At 40.3% G+C, this 26221-nt stretch overlaps 1 protein-coding gene and 1 long non-coding RNA gene across 4 annotated transcripts; both read right to left on the bottom strand.

Moving 5' to 3' along the window:
- Positions 1–357: 357 nt before the first annotated feature.
- LOC120099248 (uncharacterized) lies at positions 358–8878 on the bottom strand. The gene is made up of 5 exons (XR_005498313.2): positions 8539–8878; positions 6270–6336; positions 3260–3358; positions 1206–1293; positions 358–1089 (listed from the first exon to the last, which is right to left on the bottom strand). It is a non-coding gene; the product is annotated as an uncharacterized LOC120099248 (long non-coding RNA).
- Positions 8879–13857: 4979 nt separating this feature from the next.
- Positions 13858–25326, bottom strand: Ct55l1 (cancer/testis antigen 55 like 1). Of its 3 annotated transcripts, XM_008773323.4 has the most exons (5): positions 25027–25326; positions 23814–23998; positions 15614–15758; positions 14757–14869; positions 13858–14126 (listed from the first exon to the last, which is right to left on the bottom strand). In XM_008773323.4, exons 1-5 carry the CDS (start codon positions 25106–25108, stop codon positions 13932–13934), a joined length of 720 nt encoding a protein of 239 aa, XP_008771545.2. In that variant the 5' UTR covers positions 25109–25326; the 3' UTR covers positions 13858–13931. The 3 variants fall into 3 exon arrangements, with proteins under 3 accessions (XP_008771545.2, XP_038956314.1, XP_038956313.1); XM_039100386.2 differs by lacking the exon at positions 14757–14869; XM_039100385.2 differs by lacking the exons at positions 14757–14869; positions 15614–15758.
- Positions 25327–26221: the final 895 nt, after the last annotated feature.

The following is a 26221-nucleotide window of genomic DNA, read 5'->3' as shown; positions in this document are numbered from 1 at the left end:
TTTGGGTACATTTTATACATCATAGACTATTTCCCACATAGAATTGGCTTAGTAGTTTTCTAAGAACACAAAGGAGGGTATACTTGCAAAATGGGGTTCTTGAAGACTTTCCTTCAAGAACAACTCGTCGTGTTGTGTTGTGTTGTGCACACAGCCGTAGAACTAGTTATTTGGAGGGCTGAAATGTGAAGCTCAGTTGAGGCCTGGAGGTCGATCTGATATGGGAAACACCATTTGACTCTGTCTCCAAAACAAGAAAAGACAGAAATCCACAAAACATAATACAATGCTCAATTTAACATCCATAACAATATTTTGTATCTTTTAAGAATGGTAAAAATATTCTGAAGCCGAAACTGAAATTTAAATAATCTTTATTTGTGATATAATATTTACAACCATAGAGAAACAGTTCACATTACAATAAGCCTTGCTACAGAGGAATGGCTGCAAGTCACATGACATTTTCGATTTCATTTGAACAGTTCATTTCATTAATACAGATTTGTTAATGCTCTTGAGAATTTGCAATCTTTTGCTCTTGCTTTTTCATAAAAACAAGGTAGCAAATGTGCTCAATTGTGAGATCCAGGCAATATCAGTTTTGTCAAATTAAAAATTAAAAACCTTGTGTACTTTGCAGGCTGAGGTTACGCCCAGAAATGGGAGACCAGCCTGGGTCACATGGTGAGCTCATGTCTCAAAAATAAAGCCAAGCAAAGCAAGGCAAATGCCAACATAACCTTCTATAATTGTTCTTTGTCTCTTTCATCATTGATTAGGGATTTTCTGATGCTTAAATAAATGAACAAACAAACTAATGTTCAATCATACATGAGAATTCACACTGTTGGAGAGAGAAATGTCACTAATTAAAAACCCAGGAGTTAAAATCTTGATACAGCAAAAGAGCTGCTTGTCATAGGCCTGCTTAGATTTCATTTAAACTTAAATTTGATGTAAGGAACTGTTTTTAGAGAACATTAGAATTCTATTGCAGCAAACAAGTTGAAGTGTTTGTTCTTCAAGGACTCCTCAGAATAGTATGGATAGAAGAGACTTTCGAATGTTTGCAATCTCGAGCTGCTGCTGTCTCATAGGAGAAAAGAAACATGGTGAATTGTTACTGTTGTGCATATTTTACGAAATAAAACACTTTAATGTTTCTGCTCAATTATGTTGTTTTAGTTCAAAATATAACTTACAGTTTTATCATTTTTTCTTTTGATACTCAGCAATTTCCCTTTTCAATTCAAGGCATGAAGCACTTTTATCCTGCACGTTCTTCAAAATCTAAAACACGAAAGACTGGTTCAGTTATAATTCCTCCTAGTTTCTAAATTGCAAAATTCATTTTCATAAGTGAGAATATATTAGTATTCAAATAATTCTCATTATGTATTCCAATTTTCAAAAACATAATAAATAATACAAGGATTAAAAATAATGAATTGAAATACAGCAGACACCTGTACAATGTGGTTAAAGGGACAAAATTAGCATATTTACCCAAAACAAAGGATCAATGAAATGTTGAAATCTAAATGGAACAAGAATGTGCAGAGTTTCCCATGATTTCTTGGTACTCTGGAAGGTCAGGATACAGATCTAGAGATAAGCCTGAGGAATCCAGTGAAACTCTGGCTCAAAGAAGAGCCAAATTAAATATGTGAATAAAAACTACAATATCCCATCAGCAAGATAACTTAAAAAATTTCTAGAAAGTTTTAATCATCTTGGCAGAATGGTTATGTAACATGAATTTAATAAAGGAAAAATAATCTGTACTGTGAGATCTGTTTAACTTACATAAATTAAAATTACATCATCACAAACAACATGATCATCATAACCATCATCATCATCAACAAGAACAACATCATCATCACCATCATCATCAACAACAACATTAACTCCATCAACATAATCAACAACAGCAAAATCATCATCACTATCATCATTATCAACATCAACAACATCATTATCACCACCATCACCATCAACAATAACATCATCACCATCAACACCATCATCAACAACAACAACATCATCATCAACAACAACAACAAAAACATCATCAACAACAAAAAACGTCATCATCACCATGACCACCAACAGCAATAATATCATCACCATCATCATCATCACTCCCACTACCAACAACATCACCATCACCATCATCATCATCAACAACAACAACAATGACATCATCACCATCACCATCATCGAAGACATATGCTTCTTTCCTCTCCAGTACGGAAAATCACAAACAACAATGTTAATAAACTAAAATGTAGACAGAAATGCTTCTCTCTGTAATACAAAGCACACATTGGTAAATGACTTGGGTGTAGTTTGCATATCAATAAGAAATCAATAGATGAGTGGAGATAATGGGTACATGTAGTAAATGAAACTTTAAGAAAGACTCAGTCACAGGGAATCTCTAAAGTCTAAGGATACAAAATGAGAAATTACTGATGAATTTGCTGGAAACAGAGATGTTAGAGAAAGACAGCATGGCAGACATAGGAAGGTTGGACAGACAGCACGAGATCAGTTAACACGTGTTCACAGTTCAAAGATGATGATGGTTAACAGGAGAAAAATGGACTCAGGTTAAGAGCCTTAGTGAGATAAATTTAGTGCTATACTGAGCCACTGCATGAAGAAACAAATGTGCTGTAGATTGATTTGAGAACCTAAAAGACAAGGAAGAATTAAACATCACACCAATGTTCTTAATGGGAAATGGAACATTTCATAAGAATGTTTAGAAGAAAGGTTGACTGGTGTTTTATCAAACTCTGATACCAATTAAAATCCTGATCCCAGGGAACATTAGAGCAGCCTGACAAGGCCTCTGCCTGCAAACACTGACAAATAACTTTTGTTTTCAGAAAAGGTATTTTAAATTGAAAACCCTTTAAATTCCTTATTAAACTATTTAATATGTAGACCCACATTTATGCTTGACTCTCCCTCTAAAAACATCCTCAACTGTCCAGTCTTTCGTGGCTTGACTTAAGTGTTGATCAGCTATCAATAAGATGCAGGAAAAGTACATTTCTAGGTAATTTCCTAGTTTCCTACCTTGAATAATCATCGTAAAACAGAACCCTAAAGCACATGCAATATTTTCCTCAAACAATTCAAACAGACAAGCAGTTAAGATTTTAGATTAATACAGTTTCACCAGCTTGCAAAAAACATTGCAGGCTTCTTTTCTGAGGTGTTATGCTCCCTCGTGGGTAAGTACCTGTGTGTACTGGATAACCATCTGCATGATTAATGTCATTCTCTGGTTCTGTTTAATTTTCTGCTGTATTAGTACCATTTGTTGTTGTTTGAAGACACTCTGCAGATATAAAAGAAAGCTTAAGTAACAAGAGTCACACACACACACTCACACACACACTCATACACAGATGCGAGGGCGCACATATACACACATAGATAGACACACACACACACACACACACACACACACACACACACACACACACACATATGAAAAAGTAGACCATGTAAGCAGCATGGATATAATTAAGAAAGAGTTGAAAGTAATTTCATTGAATATTTCATAGGGGATACGGTATAATAGAGCAGTGCATGAAAATCCAGTATATTAAATAATGTTTATTAAACATGCATTCTACCATAAATAGGGACCATTCAGTAACTAGAACAAATCTGGACTATTAAATACAATTTTATACTTTCAGAATCCATAACCACAAATTCATGAAAGAGTGTAGAAAACAAATTCTTTGTCATCACAAATAGAAAAATATGTCTCTGGGAAAAGTTCATGATATCAATAATTCCTACAAAAGAACCAATTGTTCTTAACTCCTTTTAAAAGAACACTGCTTCCCAAACTGGTTGGGGTGGCTCCTGCCTGTAATTCTATCAACCAGGAAGCTGACAGAGGAGATCTGTAGACTAGGCCTAGACTTGGCATCATAACAACTTCCAGAGCAGTTTGAACTCACAATTGACAGTAAGACCCCGCCTCAAAGCCAAGCAAGCAATATACAAATTAACAAAGACAAGACAAAAGAAACGATTACAATGAGTTCACTCAGTTGATAAACAAAGTATTTAAACTTCAGAACATTCTCTCCAACAAAAATAATTTTAATTTGGATTATTTTATTCTATACATACGAAAGTTTTCTGTATCTACACGTGTGTATAACAGGAGTGTCCACAGAGATCAGAACAGACGGTCAGAGGTGGACAAATAGAAGGTCATGGATGATCTAGAATTATAGATGGTTGTGAGTCACCATGGGAATGCTGGGAACCAAGCAGAAAAAGATTCCTCAAGAGCCTCACATAATAAATGTTGGGAATGAAAGCTGAGGAACAGAAAGGCACAGAGACACATCTCTGTACTATCCCTTAGTTTGTGAATAGAACGAAATGCAACACTGTCCCATTTGTTTTGTTTCTAAAGTTCTAGTTGCCTCCAGGGTCCAAAAACAATCTTTTCACTTTTGTTTAAAGGATGGAAATGTTCACCTGTGAAAAATTGTTTTAGAATCACAAAATTTCTGTAAAATTCTGTCCTAAGAAGGGACTAATTGTCAGTTAACATAGAATAAAGATTGACATTACTTTTACAAAAATTGATATATGGTTTTAAACACGTTTCTAAAGATATAAATATCTCGCCTCAACATATAAAAGAGACACATGCTCCACTATGTTCATCGCAGCTTTATTTATAATAGCCAGGAACTGGAAAGAACCCAGATGCCCTTCAACAGAGGAATGGATACAGAAAATGTGGTACATCTACACAATGGAATATTACTCAGCTATCAAAAACAACGACTTTATGAAATTCGTAGGCAAATGGTTGGAACTGGAAATATCATCCTGAGTGAGCTAACCCAATCACAGAAAGACATACATGGTATGCACTCATTGGTAAGTGGCTATTAGCCCAAATGCTTGAATTACCCTAGATCCCTAGAACAAACGAAACTCAAGACAGATGATCAAAATGTGAATGCTTCACTCCTTCTTTAAATGAGGAAAAAGAATACCCTTGGCAGGGAAGGGAGAGGCAAAGATTAAAACAGAGACTGAAGGAACACCCATTCAGAGCCTGCCCCACATGTGGCCCATACATATACAGCCACCCAATTAGACAAGATGGATGAAGCAAAGAAGTGCAGACCGACAGGAGCCGGATGTAGATCGCTCCTGAGAGACACAGCCAGAATACAGCAAACACAGAGGCGAATGCCAGCAGCAAACCACTGAACTGAGAATAGGACCCCCGTTGAAGGAATCAGAGAAAGAACTGGAAGAGCTTGAAGGGGCTTGAGACCCCAAAAGTACAACAATGTCAAGCAACCAGAGCTTCCAGGGACTAAGCCACTACCTAAAGACTATACATGGACTGACCCTGGACTCTGACCTCATAGGTAGCAATGAATATCCTAGTAAGAGCACCAGTGGAAGGGGAAGCCCTGGGTCCTGCTAAGACTGAACCCCCAGTGAACTAGACTATGGGGGGAGGGCGGCAATGGGGGGAGGGTTGGGAGGGGAACACCCATAAGGAAGGGGAGGGGGGAGGGGGATGTTTGCCCGGAAACCGGGAAAGGGAATAACACTTGAAATGTATATAAGAAATACTCAAGTTAATAAAAAAAAGATATAAATATCTCCAAAAATCATACCTCCAAATTTATGCAACATACTGTGTATTTCATCCATGTGAAGAAAGGACTACAAAAAATTAAAGCTGGAAATACAGATAACCGGTAGTGCATTTGACCACCACACACAGAACTTTACAAAGAAGGTCCTTGTAATTGTTTATAATAAAGATATAATGTTTGGTTTGCAATAAAGTTCATAGTCATATAAAACACATGTTGGACAAACAACGTGAACTTGTATTATTTACATTTAACAATTCACACATGTATACCCCACACTGCTTTCTTCATAAACTCAAATCTCACTGAGACCCTTCTTCTGCCCAGCTGGTCCCCCTCTCATTTTTATGGTTCTCCCCTGTCCTTTGGGCGTGTACATGTGAAGATGTCATGCTGGTGATCATATTGTCCCAGTCTCCTTGTGTCTGTGATCCCAAGGTCTCAAGGAAAACACGCTGGGCTTGAACTGGATACATAGCTGAGGATGACCTTGAATTCCTGATCTTCCTGCATCTACCTCTCCAGTGCAAGGATCAGACACTACTTTTGGTGTACTCTATTGAACTGGCAAAAATTATTGGAAAATATTACCCCATATCTTCATCTGCTTCTATAGGAGGTTACTTATTCTCATCCTTGTCACATGCTGCGCTCTTTTCTGTATTGACAAGGAGAAATGGAAACATAGTTGAAATTATGTTATATTAGTAATAGTTAATAAAAGTACTATCGATTTGCATTTCCCTGGAAGAATAGCCCAGGCAAGTTTCTAGAGCAGCCTCAGAAGTGAAATAATTCATTTGCAGATTTTATAAAACAAATTCGCAATTTGCCAATATTTTATAGCAACAACGTTTAAGTGTTCCTGGGGTAAAATCATAGCAAGTTATTATTTCACAACATACTGTGACTGCCGTGCCTAGAGAAGTTGTAGGCATTGCTAAACTCTATGGTAGGAACATATAGATGTAGATAAAATTAGAAATGCAGTATTTGAAAACCCTTAGGAAAGATTTATTCCACTTCAAGTGACTAGGTAAAAATCTAAGGAACTACAGGACCCAATCAATGTTCAACATTGCATATGCTGTACCTTCAGAAAGAGCTTTCTCCAAAACATTTGTATCATCTTCTTCATCATCAAAGTCAAAAAAGTATTAAGCACTCCTCCATTGGTACTGTCATGACTTCCCTAAGATTCCTTCTTCTACTAGTAAGCACTCAGAGGTTTTATTAGTTAAAACAAAACAAAAAACAAAAGGGGGGGGGAATTCAAGTTACCTGAATCCAAAGGAATCACTTAAATAGATAAATTTACATTGTCAAAAACCAAATAATTATCCCAGTTCCATGAAAGACCATATCTTCTCTCTTTAAAGAATTATTCATTTTTAAATAGATTGCTTGCCCCCTCCTCTGCCTCTTCTGTTCTTTTTTTAAAAATAGATTTACTTCTTATATATATGTACACCGTAGCTGTCTTCAGACCCACCACAAGAGAGCATCAGATCCCATTACAAATGGAACAAAGCCACCATATGGCTGCTGGAAATTGAACTCAGGACCTGTAGAAGAGCAGTTAGTGCTATTAACCTCTGAGCCATCTCTCCAGCCCCTTAAGATTTATTTTTTAAGAATTTCTCTTTACCACAGAAGTTTTACACACATTCAATGATGGTGATGTATATATGCAATTCCCCTTACCATCTTCTCCATGTATCCCACTTAACATGTCCCTCTCCCTCCCAACATTGATTTTAAACTTCTTTAACGTACATCTTAAAAAAAAAAAAACTTCTTTTGAACCAAAGTTAATAATCTGTCATTTCTCAATTTAAAAAATGCAAAATCAGGGTAGCCTATACGATGTGAGTCCTCCCACCCCGCACATAACCTCCAACCCACCCAAAAAAGATGAGCAAAATGAGTTTGCACTAAATGCCTGGGATATCTGAATTTTGCTCCTATGTCCCACAGACTCCTTTTAAAAAAGTTCAGCAATTCTGTATGTGCGTATCTCAGAATTAACTAAAAATTAGAGTGCTATCCAGAAAGATATCGAACACTGTAATTGAACATTCATGTCAAAAAGACCCAATGCTCTGTCTACAACAAACACCCACCACCACCCACACTGAAAGGCCTTATGTTTCAGAACCATAGGATATGTGAAACTGAGGATTTCAAACATCTTAAGATCGTAAGTTCAAGGCCAGCCCAATCCAGGCCAGCCTGAGATACATAGGAAGATCCCATCCTACAAAACTAAAACTGCCAGACGAAGCAGTAGGTGGTCCTACAAATCATTAATCCCAATATGTGGGCGACTGAGACCAGAGGATCGGTGTTTGGAATCCATCCCAGATTATTTTTTAATCTCCTGCAATGTCTCCTTTTTATTTTTTTATTCACTCTTGCTTTGCCACTCCCCTGTCTCCAACGTCGATACAGTCCATACCAAAGAAATACACCAGAGAAGATAAGGAGTAGGGAGGAATCCCCAGGTTGTTTCTAACGGATTCTAACAGACACCACACAGGACAAGCACTAAGGACACAATGGCTCCTCACTCAGGGCTCCCTGATCCCCCAACTCCAAGTCCAGCCGCCGGCTCTCTGATCCCCTCCCCAGACACCAAGACTGTGTTCTCCAAGGGTTCCCAATCCTCTAAGGCCCTGGCCTGTTCAATCCTCTGCCACTGTAGGGTCCTCCACCTCCATTTTACCCTCAGCGGCCATAGGAACCGCCAATTCTGAGGATTTTCCTCACATAGTGGCCGTCTACCCTTGAGATGCCCCCCCCCCACATCACGCCTAGATCAACTGTCCAACACCCCTGAACAGAGCTGGTCCTCACTTACCGGCCAACTGAGGGGTGAACACCGTCACAGCTGCACCCTCCCGCACTCAGCTCCTCAACTGAAAAAAAAAAAAAAAAAACACTCCCAGGAAGCACAGGCCTGAGGTCTCTGAGGATCACTTGTGATTGGAGTAGGAGAAAAGCTGGTCTCACACAGCGACCATGCTGATTGGCTGAATATATCCTGCGCATGCGTACATGAGCATCAGGCACCGGCTCACTGAAGGGCGTACATGGAATACCTGGCACCGGCTCATTGAAGGGCAAACCTGTTCAGAGTCTTGAGGGAATTTTCAGGCAGTGGGAGTGAGCTACGGACTTTAGGACTAATGTTTTCTATTTTCTCGGTTTATAATCCCTTACAGACTTGAAATACTTGAATCAAATCTGTAACATATGAAACACTACGAACACCACTACTTTATTTCAACTGAAGAGACTCTTGAATGGATTTTCACTTCTATTTATGTATAAATTTAAAGAGGTGGACATCTTCTTCACGTACATGTACACAACACAGGAGTCTGTGCTGCCCTCTGCGATCAGAAGTGAGCATCCAGACCCCCTACAACCTATGGTACTGTCCTGTCTACACCTTCCTAGTACTGAGGATGATGACTATAGTATACTAGGTCCTGTACCCTTCTGTCTCATTTTTGCCTCTCTGTGGTCTACAGAGGCTGGAAGAGAGCACTGATTCTCTGAAACTGTAGTAATGCACAAATTGTGAGCCATGATATAGGTGTTTTGAGCCGGGTCCTCTGCCACAGCGAAAGGTGCTTTAACTGGTCAGCCACTGTCCCCATCAGCCTTGTGTGTACTTAAATGCACCCTACTGAACTCTCAGGACTCCAGACACAGATATTTTGTGCCTAAATACATGTGCAGGCCAATACACACACATAAATCAAACAGCTTCTTTACTGTTTCTAGTGATGTAAGATTTAAAGGCATGGACCAAACAGTAAAGTCAGGAGATTAATACAGGTCCCACTGGGAAGACCAAGGCCTTCAGGAGGTTCAGGTCTCACCCAGGCAAGTCTTTCGGTTTTCTCTTTGGCCCTCATTTATTCTAACAATTAACTAGCAATCCTCATTTTCTAACAGTTATATAACCGTTTTATTTTTATCTCTGGTTTGATTTGCATAGAAACTACATTCTTGTCCAAAGAAGACACTTTTAAATCTGCAGTTACCTCTATTTCCCTATGATAGGAGCAGACAGTAGAAGATCTATATATTGCAGTATGGTCCAGTCCTTGGGCTGTGTGGTTCCTTGTTATTCTGGTTTCTCCTCAGGTTTCCATACACAAGGAAACTGCTCTATGATCTCTTAAAGAGGGAGCAAGTAGGGGCTGGGGATTTAGCTCAGTGGTAGAGCGCTTACCTAGGAAGCGCAAGGCCCTGGGTTCGGTCCCCAGCTCCGAAAAAAAAAGAACCAAAAAAAAAAAAAAAGAGGGAGCAAGTATATTGGTACTTCAAACCATGACTTCAAAGTGAACACACCATTCATCCACCAGACAGATCCACGGGTGCCACTGGGATTCAAGATGATCACGGGTTTTCCCAGATTTCACAGTAAGTGTCTTCCAAGTAGGGGGCAGGGACTACTGACACATATAAAATTAGGTGCCTGACTCAGTGGCCATCTGTAAAGCAGGTACAGGGCTTGCAAAATCAATATTTCTAAATGGTATTGATGGATACAACAAAGGTCATAGTGTCTTTAATGAACTTCCCTTTGGGATAAGTTACCATGGATATGACGGCTTCTGTGTCCAAGATGAGGTCCACTGTGTGGGCCTCAACACCTATTTTGACCACAGGCTTCTGAGGGCCGATCTGAATTGAGCCTCTTACTGTTCAGTCTGAGTCTATCCTTCACGTGTTTGTCTCAGAAACCTGTTGGATTTTTTGATTCACTGTGGCAGGGACCTTTTTTCCTTTTGCATGTTTATCTTTGGCCCCTGGTACCCTCTTCCTGACCTATTCATTCTACCAGTGTCCTTCTTCCATGTAGTAAGAATATTGGTACCTCTGTTAAAGCTTCTGGTGATCTTCCTTTCTTTTGGGTTGCAGGGTGTCTGAATTTTCTGCAGTCCTCATTGTGACCATCCTCATTGTTTGCTTTCTTCTCTAAGTAATTTTCCTTTTCTTCATTTACAGCCCCTTCCCAGTGAGCAATGACTTTGATGCTGATGTTGCTGAGCTGTTCAGTAGTCAGTTCTGTGAAAGCCTTTAGCTTTTGGAGCTTCTGTTAAACGTCGGTTACCAATTGTGGGGCAAAATCCATGTTGACTATTGACTAATGCATATGGGTCTTTGGGTCATTAGGTGGTGGGGACAGCATACCATGAATGGGACTGCCCACAGCAGGCCGGAATGGAGACATCTCAACAACCACTGGTTAAAAAAAAGGAAAAGAAGAAAAAAAAGGATTGCATCTGGGACTTTTAAAAGTAGGAGACACATCCCTCCAGTGGACCAGCCATTAGAACTAAGGGAATGCCTGCCATAGGCCAAGACAGAGACATCTCAGAAGCCAGTGGCCATTCTTTGAAAAAAAGAAAGAGAGAGAGAGAGAGAGAGAGAGAGAGAGAGAGAGAGAGAGAGAGAAGAGAGAGAGAGCATGAGGAGAGAGTATGTGAAGAAAGAGTGTATTAGGAGAGAGGGTGTGAGACAGTGTGGGGAGAGTGTGGAGTGTGGATAATGTGAGGATTCTGTACATGTGTGTTAGAGAGAGAGAGAGAGTGAGGTGTGCATGAGGTGTGTGCTGTGAAGAGAATGTGAGGAGAGTATGTAAGGGGGATGTGTGTGAGAAGAAGTACCCAAACAATGAGTGTCTGAGTGTGAGAAAGTGAACGGATGAGAGAGTACATCCTTCAGCCCTATGTGGGAGCAAAAGTACATGCAGATTTGAGCAGAGAGAGAGAGAGAGAGAGACAGAGAGAGAGAGAGAGAGAGAGAGAGAGAGAGAGAGAGACAGAGAGAGAGACAGAGAGAGAGAGGCTTTAAACCTGAAAGATTGTCTGTTACTTTTGAACAAGAAAGGTTGTCTGTACGTGCTGACTATATGCCTTCCAGATATCCCTGCTTCCAGTTGAGAACTCTAATCCTGTGTTGAGGTTGAACCCCAACAAAAAGGGGTGTCCTGTCTTTAACTGTCACCAAGCTGACCATGGAGTTGGTTCAGGGATTCGTGGGTGACTTTTGATTTTTTACCAGATTTGTGACTCTACAATCCTCATCCTGAACTCCTCCAGGATGACTTTTCTTATTCTTATAAAGGCCTGGAGACCCTCTGGTGTGTTGCGGCTACATTTGAAAGTATCAGCAAATCACTCCAGATCATTTCATTAGTGTGTGTGTGTGTGTGTGTGTGTGTGTGTGTGTGTGTGTGTGTGTGACTTTAAAGACCAACCAAGGAGTTGCTGCCTGGAAGATCATACACTCTTTATGGACCTTAAAAATGAGGGGGCTTGGGGGCAGCTAGGAGTTGTTGACAGTTGTCCCAAATAGGCTGGAGTCTATGCATCATGGTGATCAGAAGGTTGATCAGAAATTTTGGCTGCTCTGAGTATGGTGGTGTATGATGTCACTAGTGAGGGTTATCAGTGGTGGTGAATGACTGAGAATCTCATCCTTCTGGAGACTGCCTGGCCTTGAAGTTTGGCACAAAGGACACAATAGTACTGGATTGGTAGGTACTTGAACCCAACAAAGTACCTGGACCTTAAGTCACTCGAGGTGACAGATCTCCTCCAATGGTATGTGGGCTGTTGTGGTAAAATGAAAAATGTGGTTTCTTATACCCCACAACAGTGCCAGAACCTTTGGCCACGTGGCCTGTATTGGATAATTTCATCTCAGATAAAGAGCGTCTCAACTGCTAAGCTCCATCCAATATCACACTGCCGAAGGCTACGCTCTGAACCTGGCAAAAATCTCTGTACCCACCATCTACATCCCAAGACAGGTTGCCACCATACCAGACATCCATACCTAATTCATGGAGGCCCAGTGTGTCCAACTACCACACATTCTCGTGAACTCAATTAAATCACCACATGTAAGAATGTACAACACCATAAACTCTCATCCAATTGATAAGATATAATTGCCCACCTAGATAAGACATAGTTTGCTCATCTCGTTACCCAAAATCATTTACACTCCCATCCCTTAAAATTAGTCATAACAACCTGCAATATGTAATATGTGAAGGGAAGAATCTTAACCTCTGCCTCCATGTTCTCTCGGCTACTCTCTCCTACAGTCTCCTCCACCTCTAAAGCTTTTCTCCTGCCCATCCTTCCTTCTTGTCCAATGACAGACTGGTTCTATCCTGTGTCTGCCTTCACCTGAATAATCACATCAAACTACAGTGGGCAAAAGAGGCAATAGCATCTTCGACATGAGCAAACTGTTGGGTGGCAGGGCAGAAAAAAAAACATTGGTGCTTTGGGCTCTGCATTCTGATGGGGTGGGGGATGGTCACACTCAGGAGAAAGGGTATATGGTGGAAGTTCTGAATATTGATCGTCTGCCTGCAAGATAGGTCAGTTTTGCACAGTTGAAACTATAAATGTTTAGGATAACCATGGATTACTAACAGGCATGGAATTGAACCCTGTCATGGGGGTTGAAGGACCACACCATGAAAAGAACAGACATAGACAACTGGTCATGTGGCATCAGTCTCCAGTACAGGAATCCCTAACACTTTGGATGGTGGCCAGGACCAGGATTCCTTCTGAAGGCCAGAAAATGTTGGAGACACAGCCAAGTTCAAGAAGTATAAAAGTCTGAAAGAATTTTTTGGCCCCCTGCCTCAGGGTCTAATGAAACTCTGCTCCATCTTTCTGTTTGAACTGGACTGTAGTATGACCTTTCATTACGCTGAACTGACTGCATTGAAGACTATCGTAGGACAGGGATCTATAAATAAGCACTATATTTACAAAATGGAGTACTGATCAGAAATGAAAACTATCATAGAGAAATAAGCTTTGGAAAGGATCAAAGACATTCAAATGGAAGGCAAGCTACAATGTTAAATCCTACCTGGCCACACTCTTGGGATCTTGAGCAACATGCTTTGCCTCTTCATGAGGCTTAGAGGCCTACAAGGCCATGGGCAGCAGAAAATCTCCTCCACTTTATGGAGAATGATGCATGTACCTGAGGGCAGGGCTGTTTCTTTCCTAAAGCATGATTCAACACGGTATGTTTTTGAATTGACAAGCTACCTTTCTGAAGTGAGTCACGTTGCCAACGAAATTACCAGGGTTTTCAAAGAAAGAGTCATCGTTCAGAGATCTTTGGATTACACGCAACATTATTTTATTAAACCAGAACCTTGGGCATAAGCCGGAAAGCGAATTGTAGGTCTGGTTAAATCTCCACTTGTACTGGGGTCACTGATACTGCCCTCAGTGAACAATGTTGCTGGATACTGTCGACAGTGACCACATCTACAATGTCGTATAATCCAGGTGTATACCCAGAAGGTATCTGGAGAGAGTCAAGGGTGAAAAAGACTCTGGCTTCTACCATGCCATTTCTTCCATCAATGCTAGTAACATAGACCTGCAATGTTGAGAAAGATGGCTATGAGTCTGGGGAAGCATACAATCCACCACAGATGGTCCCCCACACACCCAGACACCCAGTTCCAATCAGCAGGCCCCTCACCCCATCATGACCTCATGCTCTACCTTCCTGAATTTTCAACTCATTCACAGGTTGTCCTACAATGAATGCTTTGACATGCCTTCATCAGCGGGCTGAACACCTCAAACCCAATCCACTCAAAATTTCTCTACGATGTCCTTACATCCAAGATGCTTTCTAATTGTTGTCCATAGAACAGCATAACATCAAGGAGAGCTCACAACTTATGGATTGAGCACTTAACCACACACGGACGTACATGCACACACACACACACACACACAGCCACATACACACACACAAATACACATACACAAATACACAGACAGACAGACAGACAGACACACACACACACACACACACACACACACACACACACCTTCTACATTACCCTCTCCATATTTACTGTTCAATTTGTGGACAGTAGTGTCCACTCTGCAGAAGATTTACTGCCAAACGTACCAAAAAAATCTGGAGCAAGAAAGGGATCAGTAAGAAAGAGAGGCAGCTGCCTAATCATGACAAGACAGCATGGAGGACAATTACCTCATTGATATCCTGACAGCTGAGGGGGCTCACAGAGTGGATATTGATGTTTGACATGCCCGAATTCATGGAATACTCAACCAGAACCAAGTCTCCTTTGAAAGGTTTGAATGCTAAAACAGCCAAGAAAGGGAGAATTAGGGGTTGGGGATTTAGCTCAGCGGTAGAGCGCTTGCGTAGCAAGCTCAAGGCCCTGGGTTCGGTCCCCAGCTCCGAAAAAAAGAAGGAAAAAAAAAGAAAGGGAGAATTGTTAAGTAGTAATACTGTCATATCTAGGCTCTTGCCATGTGCTGAACAACATTTCCTAATGTAAAGAAATTCCTCGAATACTAAGATACTGTAAATATCTTCCTACAGGAAGGGAAGCAGAAAGCCCTTTAAACACTGGTTCATTTACAATGATGCATTATTCATCAGGCATTAAGAGAGACATGTGTGATACAAGTATTTTCAAGATAAATCACTTATACTTATATAATGCCATCATTGAATAGATTTTAAATGTAACCCAGAGCAGGGGCACAAAGATGAGAATCTCATAATGGATGGTTTTCTTACTCTCGTACACAATTCTCGATACATATGAGTTTCCCATACTTTTGAGAGCCCTATGTGAAAAACCAAAGTTAAAAAATGATGCAGCCAATGAAATCAACTGAGTCAGGGAATCCACGTGGACATGTGATGATGGTTGTCACAGGGGACAGGATCTCTAGGTGGTATTTAAAATACTGTCCTTTCCCCCTGTATTATACATTACTTTCAACTTCAAGGATGCTTCCCACACTCTCAAGAGCTTTTAACCCAAGCCGATACTTGTATTTCTTGCTCTATGTTTCTAAAGCTATAAGTCCTACCGCCAGAAAAGAGGTATAATGGGAAAGACACGTCCTCGCTGATATACACGTCTTCTTCAGTTACAGAGGTGACACATCTAATACAAAGCCTTTTGCCAAGTTTTGACGGCTCACTGCCCTCGGGAAGATCAGTCATAACTTTCACCTATAAGAGGAGACATTGACTGCAGGTGAAATAAAAATATCATGCCGGAGATTGTAGCCATACCAAGGATTCCTCATCAAAGCAACATTATCCTAGTGAGTACCTAAGACATGGATACTTTGAGGACATAGTCCCCTGTCAGAGAAAATGGGTTTTATTATGCATGCCAGAAACAGTCCTCCTGCTGCAGAATTTGCTTACACAACTGTTCTCCAACCTAACATTTCCTGTTGAAAATATGTTATGGAATGAGATGAGGACAGAAATCATGTCTGTGCTTGCTTCCTGGATTTCTAACTGTCTTTCAATAGGGAGTGCCATACCTATGTTTAATGCACCCACAAACTTAGCTTCTGACTTTAGAATAGAGTACATTTACTATTCAAGTACTCAAAATTCAATACTGCAAAATACATTTAAAATATACTTATACACAATGTGCAATCATGGCTGTAATAAACAAGAGAAAAATTCTGCACATTTATACAGAAGAAAACAGACTGAGGCACACTGTGGGGGACAACCTGGGGTAGCTTTACTGTGCATGTGAAGGAACAAAACTGTGTTGCCTGTGAGATGGGTGTGACCTGAATTAAATCAACAGAGACAAGAATGAGCAGCACAGTATTGGAGAAAAAAGGAAAACATGCTTTTCCCTATCAGGATCTGGGAGCAGGAATTTATCATGAAGTGGGAGAAGCAACCACCATCAGAAGATTTTTCAATGACAAATCATGCAATGCAGGCCCCACGGTCTGAGGGAATACTATTCTTCTGAATTATCAGAGATAACGAACGTTAGAGGAAGTAGTATAACTTTGAATCTTTCTTCATCAAGCAGAAGAACATTCTTTACACGAAAGTAGAATATTCACTTGAGCACAAAGCAGAAAAGCATCTCCCACAAACCATCCTGGACAATTACATTATCCAGAAACAGTGACTGAGTCTCCATTTGAAAATGGAAACTGAACATTGTGCATGCTATTAAAATAGTGCATGAAGACTCACAAAAGGACAGCAGAGAGAGACATCTGGAATCAGAGTTGGTACACACATGTTAATTAGTGAGCTGCATTCCTCATTGTTCGATATTTAGTTTGGATGCACTCATCAAGTATAGAGGGGAAGAATGATGAGAGCTGATGTTCTATGATCATTGAGGAAGCTTAAGCTACTAATGTCAACGGCTGTTTTCAACATCTAAACAATTGCAGTTCCCACCTCTCACGCTATGTATGGCTACTTAAGAGTACTCATGGGATGGTGCTTTTCATAGGATCACTTGCACTGAGTGGTGAAGAGCTTAGAACCTATCTGACCACTCACTAATTCTGTCACTCTGCTGCCAGATGAGCATCACAGACTTTGACCATTCTTCATTCTGACCCTCCACTAATCCATAGACATACGGTACCCTAAGGAATTTCTCAGTTCCCGTGGCAGACTTAGATTCTCCCAGCTCTCATTCTTCAACACAGAGATACCACTAACAATCGTGGCAAACCACAAAGACAGATTCCAAGACTAAGAAAGGCCCTAAGATACTGTTAATCCCTCAAAACCAAATGAAGTAGAGTGGAGGATTCATTTCAGAGTATAGCACCACTTGCAGACATTTGGAAAGCAATGTGCATGCACACTTATGTCAAATATTCTTGTGCCAATATGTGTATAACATCCTCAAATCATAGGAGTGAAACTAGACACTGTCCATGAGGCCTGTAATTCCAGCAATTAGGAGCCAGGAACTAGGAAGACGGCTGCAGGTTGCAGGCTAGCCAGGCTTCCGTCTACTTGTGGACTTGTAATGTACAGAGTACTAACTCATTGCATAACATTGAAATATATGAAAAACAAAATTCATCAGGGGTTGTTTATTCAAGCAAAGCCTTAAATTATACACCTGGCTCACCGTAACTTATCATGTAAACCAGTCTGGCCCTGAACTCACAAAGATTCCAAATGCCTCTACCTCCTAAAGACATGTACCACGATGCCAGTTTTGAATTGACTGTGATTTAGCAATTTGGGTAACAATAAAAGATAGAAAGAATATGCTTCTAGTATAGTAAGACTATATGTAAAATCAAGAAAAGTGGTATTCGTTAAAATAACTGATTATATGCACCTCTTCTATAATAAAGATATTTTCCCATAATACAGAATGATCTCTGATGGGAAATCTGTACCCAAGTCCCATGTGTGATGTATCTGGACTCTCAGAAGTCAGGATACTCCTGAGAGCTCAGGGGAGACCTATTGTGCTCACACTCATGACACAAGAGGAACCTGCCTAGTGCCTTCTTTGCTCTCTGGGCACAGGAACCTAGGACCAGGCACGGGGAGGACCTTTCTGATTTCAGCCTGAGCCCAGAGCTGAAAGCCAGTTGCCAGGAGTACCTATGCATCTAAGAATAGTAGGTATAGCAGAGAACAAAGATTCCCAATCGAAAGGGCCAGTAAATATGGTCAACAGAATTATACAAGAAAACTTCCCCAACCTAAAGAAAGAGATCCTCATAAACATAGAACAAGGCTACAGAACTCTGGATAGATTGGACCATTAAAGTATTTCCTCCTGTCAGATACATAATAGTCAAAATAGTAAATTCAACGAAACCCAAAGAAGTAAGTTTAAAATCAGTAAGGGGAAAAGGTCAAGTACCATATAAAGGCAGATCTATCAGATTTTCACCAGTCTTTTCACCAGAGACTGTAAAAGCCAGAAGACCCTGGGCTGATGTCCTCTTTTGACAAATCCAGCCACACAAAGCATAATAAATACAAAATCCCAACAAAAGGAGGGCGCTACACCATAGAAAAAGGAAGGAAATAATCTCCTTGAAACAAATCCAAAAGGAGAGAGGCATACAAACTTAAATCCACCTCTAACAATAAAACCAACAGATAACAACAATCACTATTCCTTAATATCTCTTACATTAATGGACTCAATTACCGAATGAAAAGACATATACTAACAGACTAGATACTGAAACAGGACCCAGAATTTTGTTACATACAGTAAACAGGCCTCAGTGACAAAGACAGCCACTACATCGGATTAAAAGGCTGAAAAAACAATTTCACAAGCAAATGGTCCAAAGAAATAACCTGGAGTAGCCATTCCTATATCAAATAAAATTGATTTACAACCAAAAGTTATCAAAAAAGTTAAGGAAGAAAACTTCCTATTCAACAAAGGTAAAATCAACCAAGAGCGACCCTAAATCCTAAATATCCATGCTGCAAATGCAAGGACACCTACATTCATAAACGAAACTTTACTAAACCTGAAAGCACACATTGCCCCTCACACAGTAAGAGTAGGAGATTTCAACACCCCACTCTCAACAATGGACAGGTCATAGACACAGAAATTAAACAGAGACTTAGAGAAACTAACAGAAGTTCTGAACTGAATGGATTTAATAGATACTTATAGAACATTTCATCCCAAACCAAAAGAATATACCTTCTTCTTAGCACCCCATGAAGCCTTCTCCGAAAGTAACCATATAATAGGTCACAAAAAAAGCATTAACACATACAAGAAGATGAAAATATTCCCATGCATCATATCAGATCACCAACGACTAAGGCTGGTTTTCAATAACAACAATAACCACAGACAGCCCACATACACATGGAAATTGAACAACGCACTACCCAATGTTATGGAAGAAATAAACAAGGAAATTAAAAACTTTTTAGAATTTAATGAGAATGAAGGCACAACACACCCAAACTTATGGGACACAATAAAAACAACGCTAAGAGGAAAAGACATATCTCTGAGTGTCTTGAAAAGAAACGTGAGAGAGCATACATAAGCAGTTTAACAGCACAGCTAAAAGCTCTAGAACCAAAAGAAGCAAGTACACCCAAGAGGAGTAAAAGTCAGGAAATAATCAAAATCTGGGCTGAAATCAACAAAGTAGAAACAAAACGCACTACACAAAGAATCAACAAAACCAGGAGCTGGTTCTTTGGGGAAATCAAGCATACAGATAAACACTTAGTTAGACTAACCAGAGGGCACAGAGAGTGTGTCCAAATTAACACAGTCAGAAATGAAAACAACAGAAACTGAGGAAATTCAACAAATCTTCAGATTCTACTACAAAAGTCTTTATACAACTAAACTGGAAAATCTGGATGGAACAGACAATTTTCTAGACAGATACCAGGTATCAAAGTTAAATCACGCCCAGCTAAACCATCTAAAAATCCCATAACCCCTAAAGAAATAGAAGCAGTTATTAAAAATCTCCCACCCAAAAAATAGCCAGGATCAGTTGGGATTACTGCAGAATTCTATCAGACCTTCATAGAAGACCTAATACCAATACTCTCAAAACAAAATAGAAACAGAAGGAGCACTATCCAATTCCTTCTATGAAGCCACAATTATAATTATATGTAAACCACACAAAGATCCAACAAAGAAAATGAACTTCTGACCAATTTCCCTTACGAATACTGACGCAAAGATACTCAATACAATTCTTGCAAACCGAATCCAAGAACACATCAGAGCAATCATCAAATATGATCAAAAAGGCTTCATCCCAGGGATGCAGGGATGGTTCAATATATGGAAATCCATCAATGTAGTCCACCATGTAACAAACTCAAAGAAAAACCACATCGCCATTTCATTAGAAGCTGAGAAATCATTTGACAAACTATTCCACCCGCTTCATGATAAAAGCCTACGAAAGATCAGGAATTCAAGGCCATACCTAAACACAGTAAAAGACATATACAGCAATCCAGTGGCCAACATCAATCTAAATGGAGAGAAAATTGAAGCAATCCCACTAAAATCAGGGACTAGACAAAGCTTCACACTCTCTCCCTACTTATTCAATATAGGACTCCAAGTCCTTACTAGAACAATCAGAAATCAGAAAGAGGTCAAATGGATACAAATGTGAAAGAAAGAAGCTAAAATATCATTATTTGCATGTGATATGAATGTATACGTAAGTGACACTAATAGTTCCACCAGAGAACTACCAAGCCTGATAAACAACTTCAGCAAAGTGGCTGGATATAAAATTATCTCAAACAAATCAGTAGCCTTTCTCTCCTCAGAGGATATACAGGCTAAGTAAGAAGTTTTGGAAATGACACCCTTCACCATACTTCCAAATAACATAAAATACCTCAGTATGATTCTACTCAAGGCAGTGAAAGATCTGTATGACAAGAAATTCAAGTCTCTGAAGAAAGAAATTGAGGAATATCTTAGAAGATGGGAAGCCTTCCTATGCTCATGGATTGGCAGGATTGATATAATAAAAATGGCCATTTTGCCAAAAGCAATCTGCAGATTCAATGCAATCCCCATCAAAATACCAACTCAGTTCTTCATAGAGTTAGAACAATTTGCAAATTCCTTTGGGATAACAAAAAACACAGGATAGCAAAAACTATACTCAACAACAAAAGAACTTCTGGAGGAATCACCATCACTGACCTCAAGTAGTATTACACAGCAATAGTGATAAAAATCGTATGGTATTTGTACAGAGACAGGCATACAGATCAGTGGAATAGAATTGAAGACCCAGAAATGAACACACTGAAAAATGGTTACTTGATCTTTGATAAAGCAGCTAAATCCATTGAATGGAAAAAAGATAGCATTTTCAACAAATGGTTCTGATTAAAATGGAGGTCAGCAGGTAGAAGAATGCAAATTGATCCATACTTATCGCTCTGTACAAAGCTCAAGTCAAAGTGGACCAAGAACTTCCATAAAACCACATACTCTCAAACACATAGAAAAAAGTGGAGAAGAGTCTGGAACACTTGGGAACTGGGGAAATTTTTCTGAACAAAACACCAATGGCTTACTCTCTAAGATCAAGAATCAATGAATGGGAATATTATAAAACTGGTAAGCTTCTGTAAGACAAAGAAAAACGCTGTCGTTAGGGCAAAATAACAACCAACAGATTGGGAAACATTCTTCACTGATCCTATATCCAATAGAGGGCTAATATCAAAATGTACAAAGAACTCAAGAAGTTAGACTCCAGAGAACCAAATAACCCTATTAAAATGGGGTTCAGATTAAACAAAGAATTCACAGCTGAGGAGTACTAAATGGCTGCTAAGTACCTAAAGAAATGTTCAACATCCTTAGTCATCAGGGAAATGCAAATCAAAACCATCCTGAGATTACACCTCACATCAGTCAGAATAGGTAAGGTCAAAAACTCCCATTGATGGTGGGATTGCAAACTGGTACAACCACTCTGGAAATGAGTCTGGAGGTTCCTCAGAAAATTGGACTTTGCACTACCTGAGAAAGAGCTATACCTCTCCTAGGCATATACCCAAATTATGCTCCAACATACAACAAAGTCACATGTTCCCATATGTTCATAGCAGCCATATTCACAAAATCCAGAGACTGGAACCCAGAAGTCCTTCAATAGAGTAATGACTATGGAAAAATGGTATGTCTACACAGTGGAGTACTACTCAGCAATCAAACAATGATTTCCTGAAATTCATAGGCAAATTGATTGAACTAGAAAATATAATCCTGAGTGAGGTAACCCAATCACAAAAGAAGACACATTGTATGCACTCACTGATAAGTGGATATTAGCCGAAAAGTTTGAATTCACCAAGATACAATACACAGACCACATGAAGCTCAAGAAGAAGTACAACCAATGTGTGGATGCTTCAGCTCTTCTTAAATGGAGGAACAGAAATATTCATAGGAGGGGATGTGGAGACAAAGTTTGGAGCAGAGATTGAAGAAATGGACATTCAGAGCCTGCCCCACCTGGGGATCCAGCCCACTTATACACAGCCCCAAAATGTATACAATGTTGATGAAGCCAAGAAGTGCATGCTGATTTTTGCCTGATATAGCTGTCTCCTGAGAGGCTCAGCCAGAGCATATCAAAAACAGAGTCAAGTGTTAGCTACAATCCATGGAACTTAGAACCATTGGCGGAATTAGAGAAAGGATTTAGGGGCCTGAAGATTTTTCTAACCACATAAGAACAACAACAAAACCAACCAAGCAGAGTTCCCAGGGTCTAAACCAATACCCAAAGATTACACATGGACAGAGCCAGGTCTCTAGCTGCATATGTAGCAGAAGGTGGCCTTGCTGGGCACCAATGGGAGAAGCCCTTGGTCCTGCCGAGGCTGGATCCCCAAGTGTAGGGGAATGTCAGTGTAGGGAGGCAGAAACGGGGTGTGTTTGGAAGGGGAACACACTTTAAAGAAGGGTAGGGTGACAGGATAGGGAGATTATGGCCAAAAAACCGGTAAAGGAGATAACATTTGAAATGTAAATAAAAATATCCAATAAAAATTAATGTACAGGAAAATGATTTAATTTTAAAAAAGTCTAAGATTGGTTGAATAAATGAAAAGTACAAAATTCCTTTTTTATACTTCAGGTTATAGCAAATTTTGAAAAACAAAACGCAGAAATGTGATTGTCAAATTTCCATTATTTTCTCTATAATTATAATAACAATAATGACAAGAAGAACAACAACTAGAACTACTAATGTGTTGGTGTTTATCAACATGGATAAAAGGCTTTTCTGTACCTATGGCTGAGCCTATTAATTAGAACAGTATAGCCAAAAATTATCTGAGAATAGATATTGATATGCAAATATCTGAGCTGATTATGTTTATAGAGATAAGTCTTTCAAAAATCTAGACCAGAAATTTGCTGTACATTAAATACATCTTGAATATTGTATAACATATTGATATTAAAGTTTATCACAACAATTATATCTGTTTGAATTCATACAAGAGAAAGAGCTTCTTACTCGGAAGGGAAGAGGATTATATGAAATCCAATAATTATCATTGTGCAAAACATTTAAATATGAGAGAGAACTGAAATCAATCTTTAGGAACAGAAATAAAAAGATACTGCAACCCCATAGAAGAAGCCCATTAAACTCACCCCATATTTACATTCGTGTTTCTTTTAATCCAAGAGAGGTAACAAAATCCCCTTAGGTTAAGTACTCTGGATAAATTCGGCCATACCTTGATTGTTTTCAGGGTATGAGTTACTTCATCTTGTTCCACAAGCGCAAGGACATTGGTCCCGATCTTCAGAGGCACATTGTCACTGATTACCTCCACGTTGAAGAGGATGGAGTCATTGATCCAGCCATAGTAATTGCACAGAGAGGTGACCACTCCCTGAATAGACTTCAACCTGGTGTTATCTACGACACAGGTAAACAAAGGTGACACTGGTTCATGTCAAATGCAAGTACCCACTACATGCATCAGCTCCGGCCTCCAGGTTCCTGCTCTGTTTGAATTCCAGCTCTGACTTCCTTCAGTGAGAAACTGTGATGTGGTACCACAAGCCAAATAAACCCTTTCGTTCCCGGGATGCTCTGGCCATAGTGTAGCATCACAGCATTAGTAACACCAATACTCCACCCGTGTACACATGAGCACAAAGCATCACTTCACTGACCGTAACACAGCAGCCATCTCTGCATCCCAAGGTTGTAAGTACTCAATCGCACCTCTATGGCACCTATTTGAGCTGTGGGTGACCTGTCTCACTAAGTATTCAAGTGCTGGGTTCATCTACTGCTCAGGAAGGCCCTTTAAACTCCCACTCTTACTAGCATTCGCCTCACTCGACAGCAGCAGCAAATCCATAGCCAGAGCCCTAGATTCTTCAACATCCCTTCTGAGAAAGCTTTAAAGATCCGTGGATCTAAGGATACAGTGTCAAATTTCCTTTTGTTCTTCATAAGCATAATGGGTAATGGGTAAGTAATGTTTGAGAGTCTGGCTCGAGTACTCTGCTGGGTCAACAGGCCACCGTCCTTCATGGTGTCACCCTTAGAAACCTGCCTCCTGGCTTTAGAACCATGTGTGCATGAAAACCAAGCCTAATTCACTCTCAATGTGCAATGTGCCCCTTCTCTTGGGGATAGACAAACGCATCTTTCAAGGGCCAGATGCGAAGGCAGAGACAGTACAACCCACAAAGCCTTGTGTCACGTGTTCTGTGAGTTTGCCAAACACCCTCCTGCTTTGCCATCCCAAAGGAGCTTAGGATACCGTTCAGTACTGGCCTTACTCGTGGAAACTCAGGGACATCCTCATGCTCAACAGCCACCCAGGATGTTGGCCTGTCCGTCTAGACTATTTGTGTCCCAACCTCACCTTAAGGTGGAGGAAAGCCTTTCTGAGGAGTCTCCTCGAGTGGGGGTGTGGGTTACCAGATTACCTTGAGGCTGTTCCTCTGATATTTCTTCAGACGTGTTGCTCCCGTGAAAGAATGTGGATATCCACCGTAGAAGGCTCAACATGGTGATATCACCTCCAGCCCAGCCAGTGTCCGAGGGTTACAGATGATTCAGCAGACTTCCTTTGTCTCACTCAGTTTATGGCCCCCGTTCCCCAGCCTCTGTGTGATGGAGTGAATGGCTAAGATGAAGCTCTTAGGAGAGCCAGTGTCTGGGTACCTCCTCACCTACTGCCAGCTTCCCATAAAGCTCCCTCTGCTTCAAAGGCAAATTTTCCCACTGGTCAGCCAATGAGAGACAATGGTGTTTGTACGTCACTTCTTATTAGGTATAGCCCTGACGGTCACTAGGCGAAGACATTTGGTCCCGCCCACCCATTATGATGGCAACAACAGGAAGGTCTCTGGAAAAGCCGCTTGAGGTTGTAACCTTGCGCACTCTGTTCATAAGGGCGCTGGCTTTTTCAACATTTTCCTGACAGGGGCGTGAGGTTGTCTTAGCAGAAACCTTCGTACCTGTTCAGCCTATTAAAAATCACACCTGCTGATGGAAATAAGCACTAACCAGGAGTCTGGCTAGTTAAGCCACTAGTTGCCTTTAGTGAGGGCGGTGTTCGGTTCCACCACCCACAAGGCAGCTCACAACTGTCTACAATACCAGTTATATTTTTCCAACAGCTATCCCAGTCCCGGAATTCAAGTGGTGCATACATATCCAAACAAACCCACCTATGCAAGCTGGAAACGGTGGCCCATGCCGTCAATGCACTTAATGACATATCTCTGGAGATGGGCAAGAGGCATCTATGCATTTGGGGCTAGCCTTATACACACAGCAAGTTCCAAGTCAGTCAAAACTTCACAGGGAGACCCTGAGTCAACAAAACAAAACAAAAGGAAACGAAACAAAACAACAGGAAAAAAGAGAAACTGATTGATAACATATAAAATATTTTTAAAATGCACTAGCCACTGTTACCTTTAGAATCCTATATAGTGTGTGTGTGTGGCGTGTGTGTGTACGAGTGTGTGTGTTTGTATGCAAGAGAGAGAGACAAATAGAGAGAGAGACAGTGAGAGACACGTAGAAGACAAAGAGAGACAGAGAGAGACAGAGACAAAGACAGAGAGAGAGAGAGAGAGAGAGAGAGAGAGAGAGAGAGAGAGAGAGAGAATA

This window comes from Rattus norvegicus, chromosome X (assembly GCF_036323735.1).
Source record: "Rattus norvegicus strain BN/NHsdMcwi chromosome X, GRCr8, whole genome shotgun sequence".
Taxonomy (NCBI): domain Eukaryota; kingdom Metazoa; phylum Chordata; class Mammalia; order Rodentia; family Muridae; genus Rattus; species Rattus norvegicus.
The sequence above is the reverse complement of the archived record's forward strand: the minus strand, read 5'-3'. Positions and strand labels throughout refer to the sequence as shown.

Coding starts and splice junctions, on each gene's coding strand:
- Ct55l1 (XM_008773323.4), bottom strand. CDS start 25,108: ATGTTGAGCCTTCTACGGTGGATATCCACATTCTTTCACGGGAGCAAC. Junction 23,999..25,026: donor ATCAGAGGAACAGCCTCAAG/GTAATCTGGTAA, acceptor CCTGTGTCGTAG/ATAACACCAGGTTGAAGTCT. Junction 14,127..14,756: donor GCTGTCAGGATATCAATGAG/GTAATTGTCCTC, acceptor TCAACATTGCAG/GTCTATGTTACTAGCATTGA.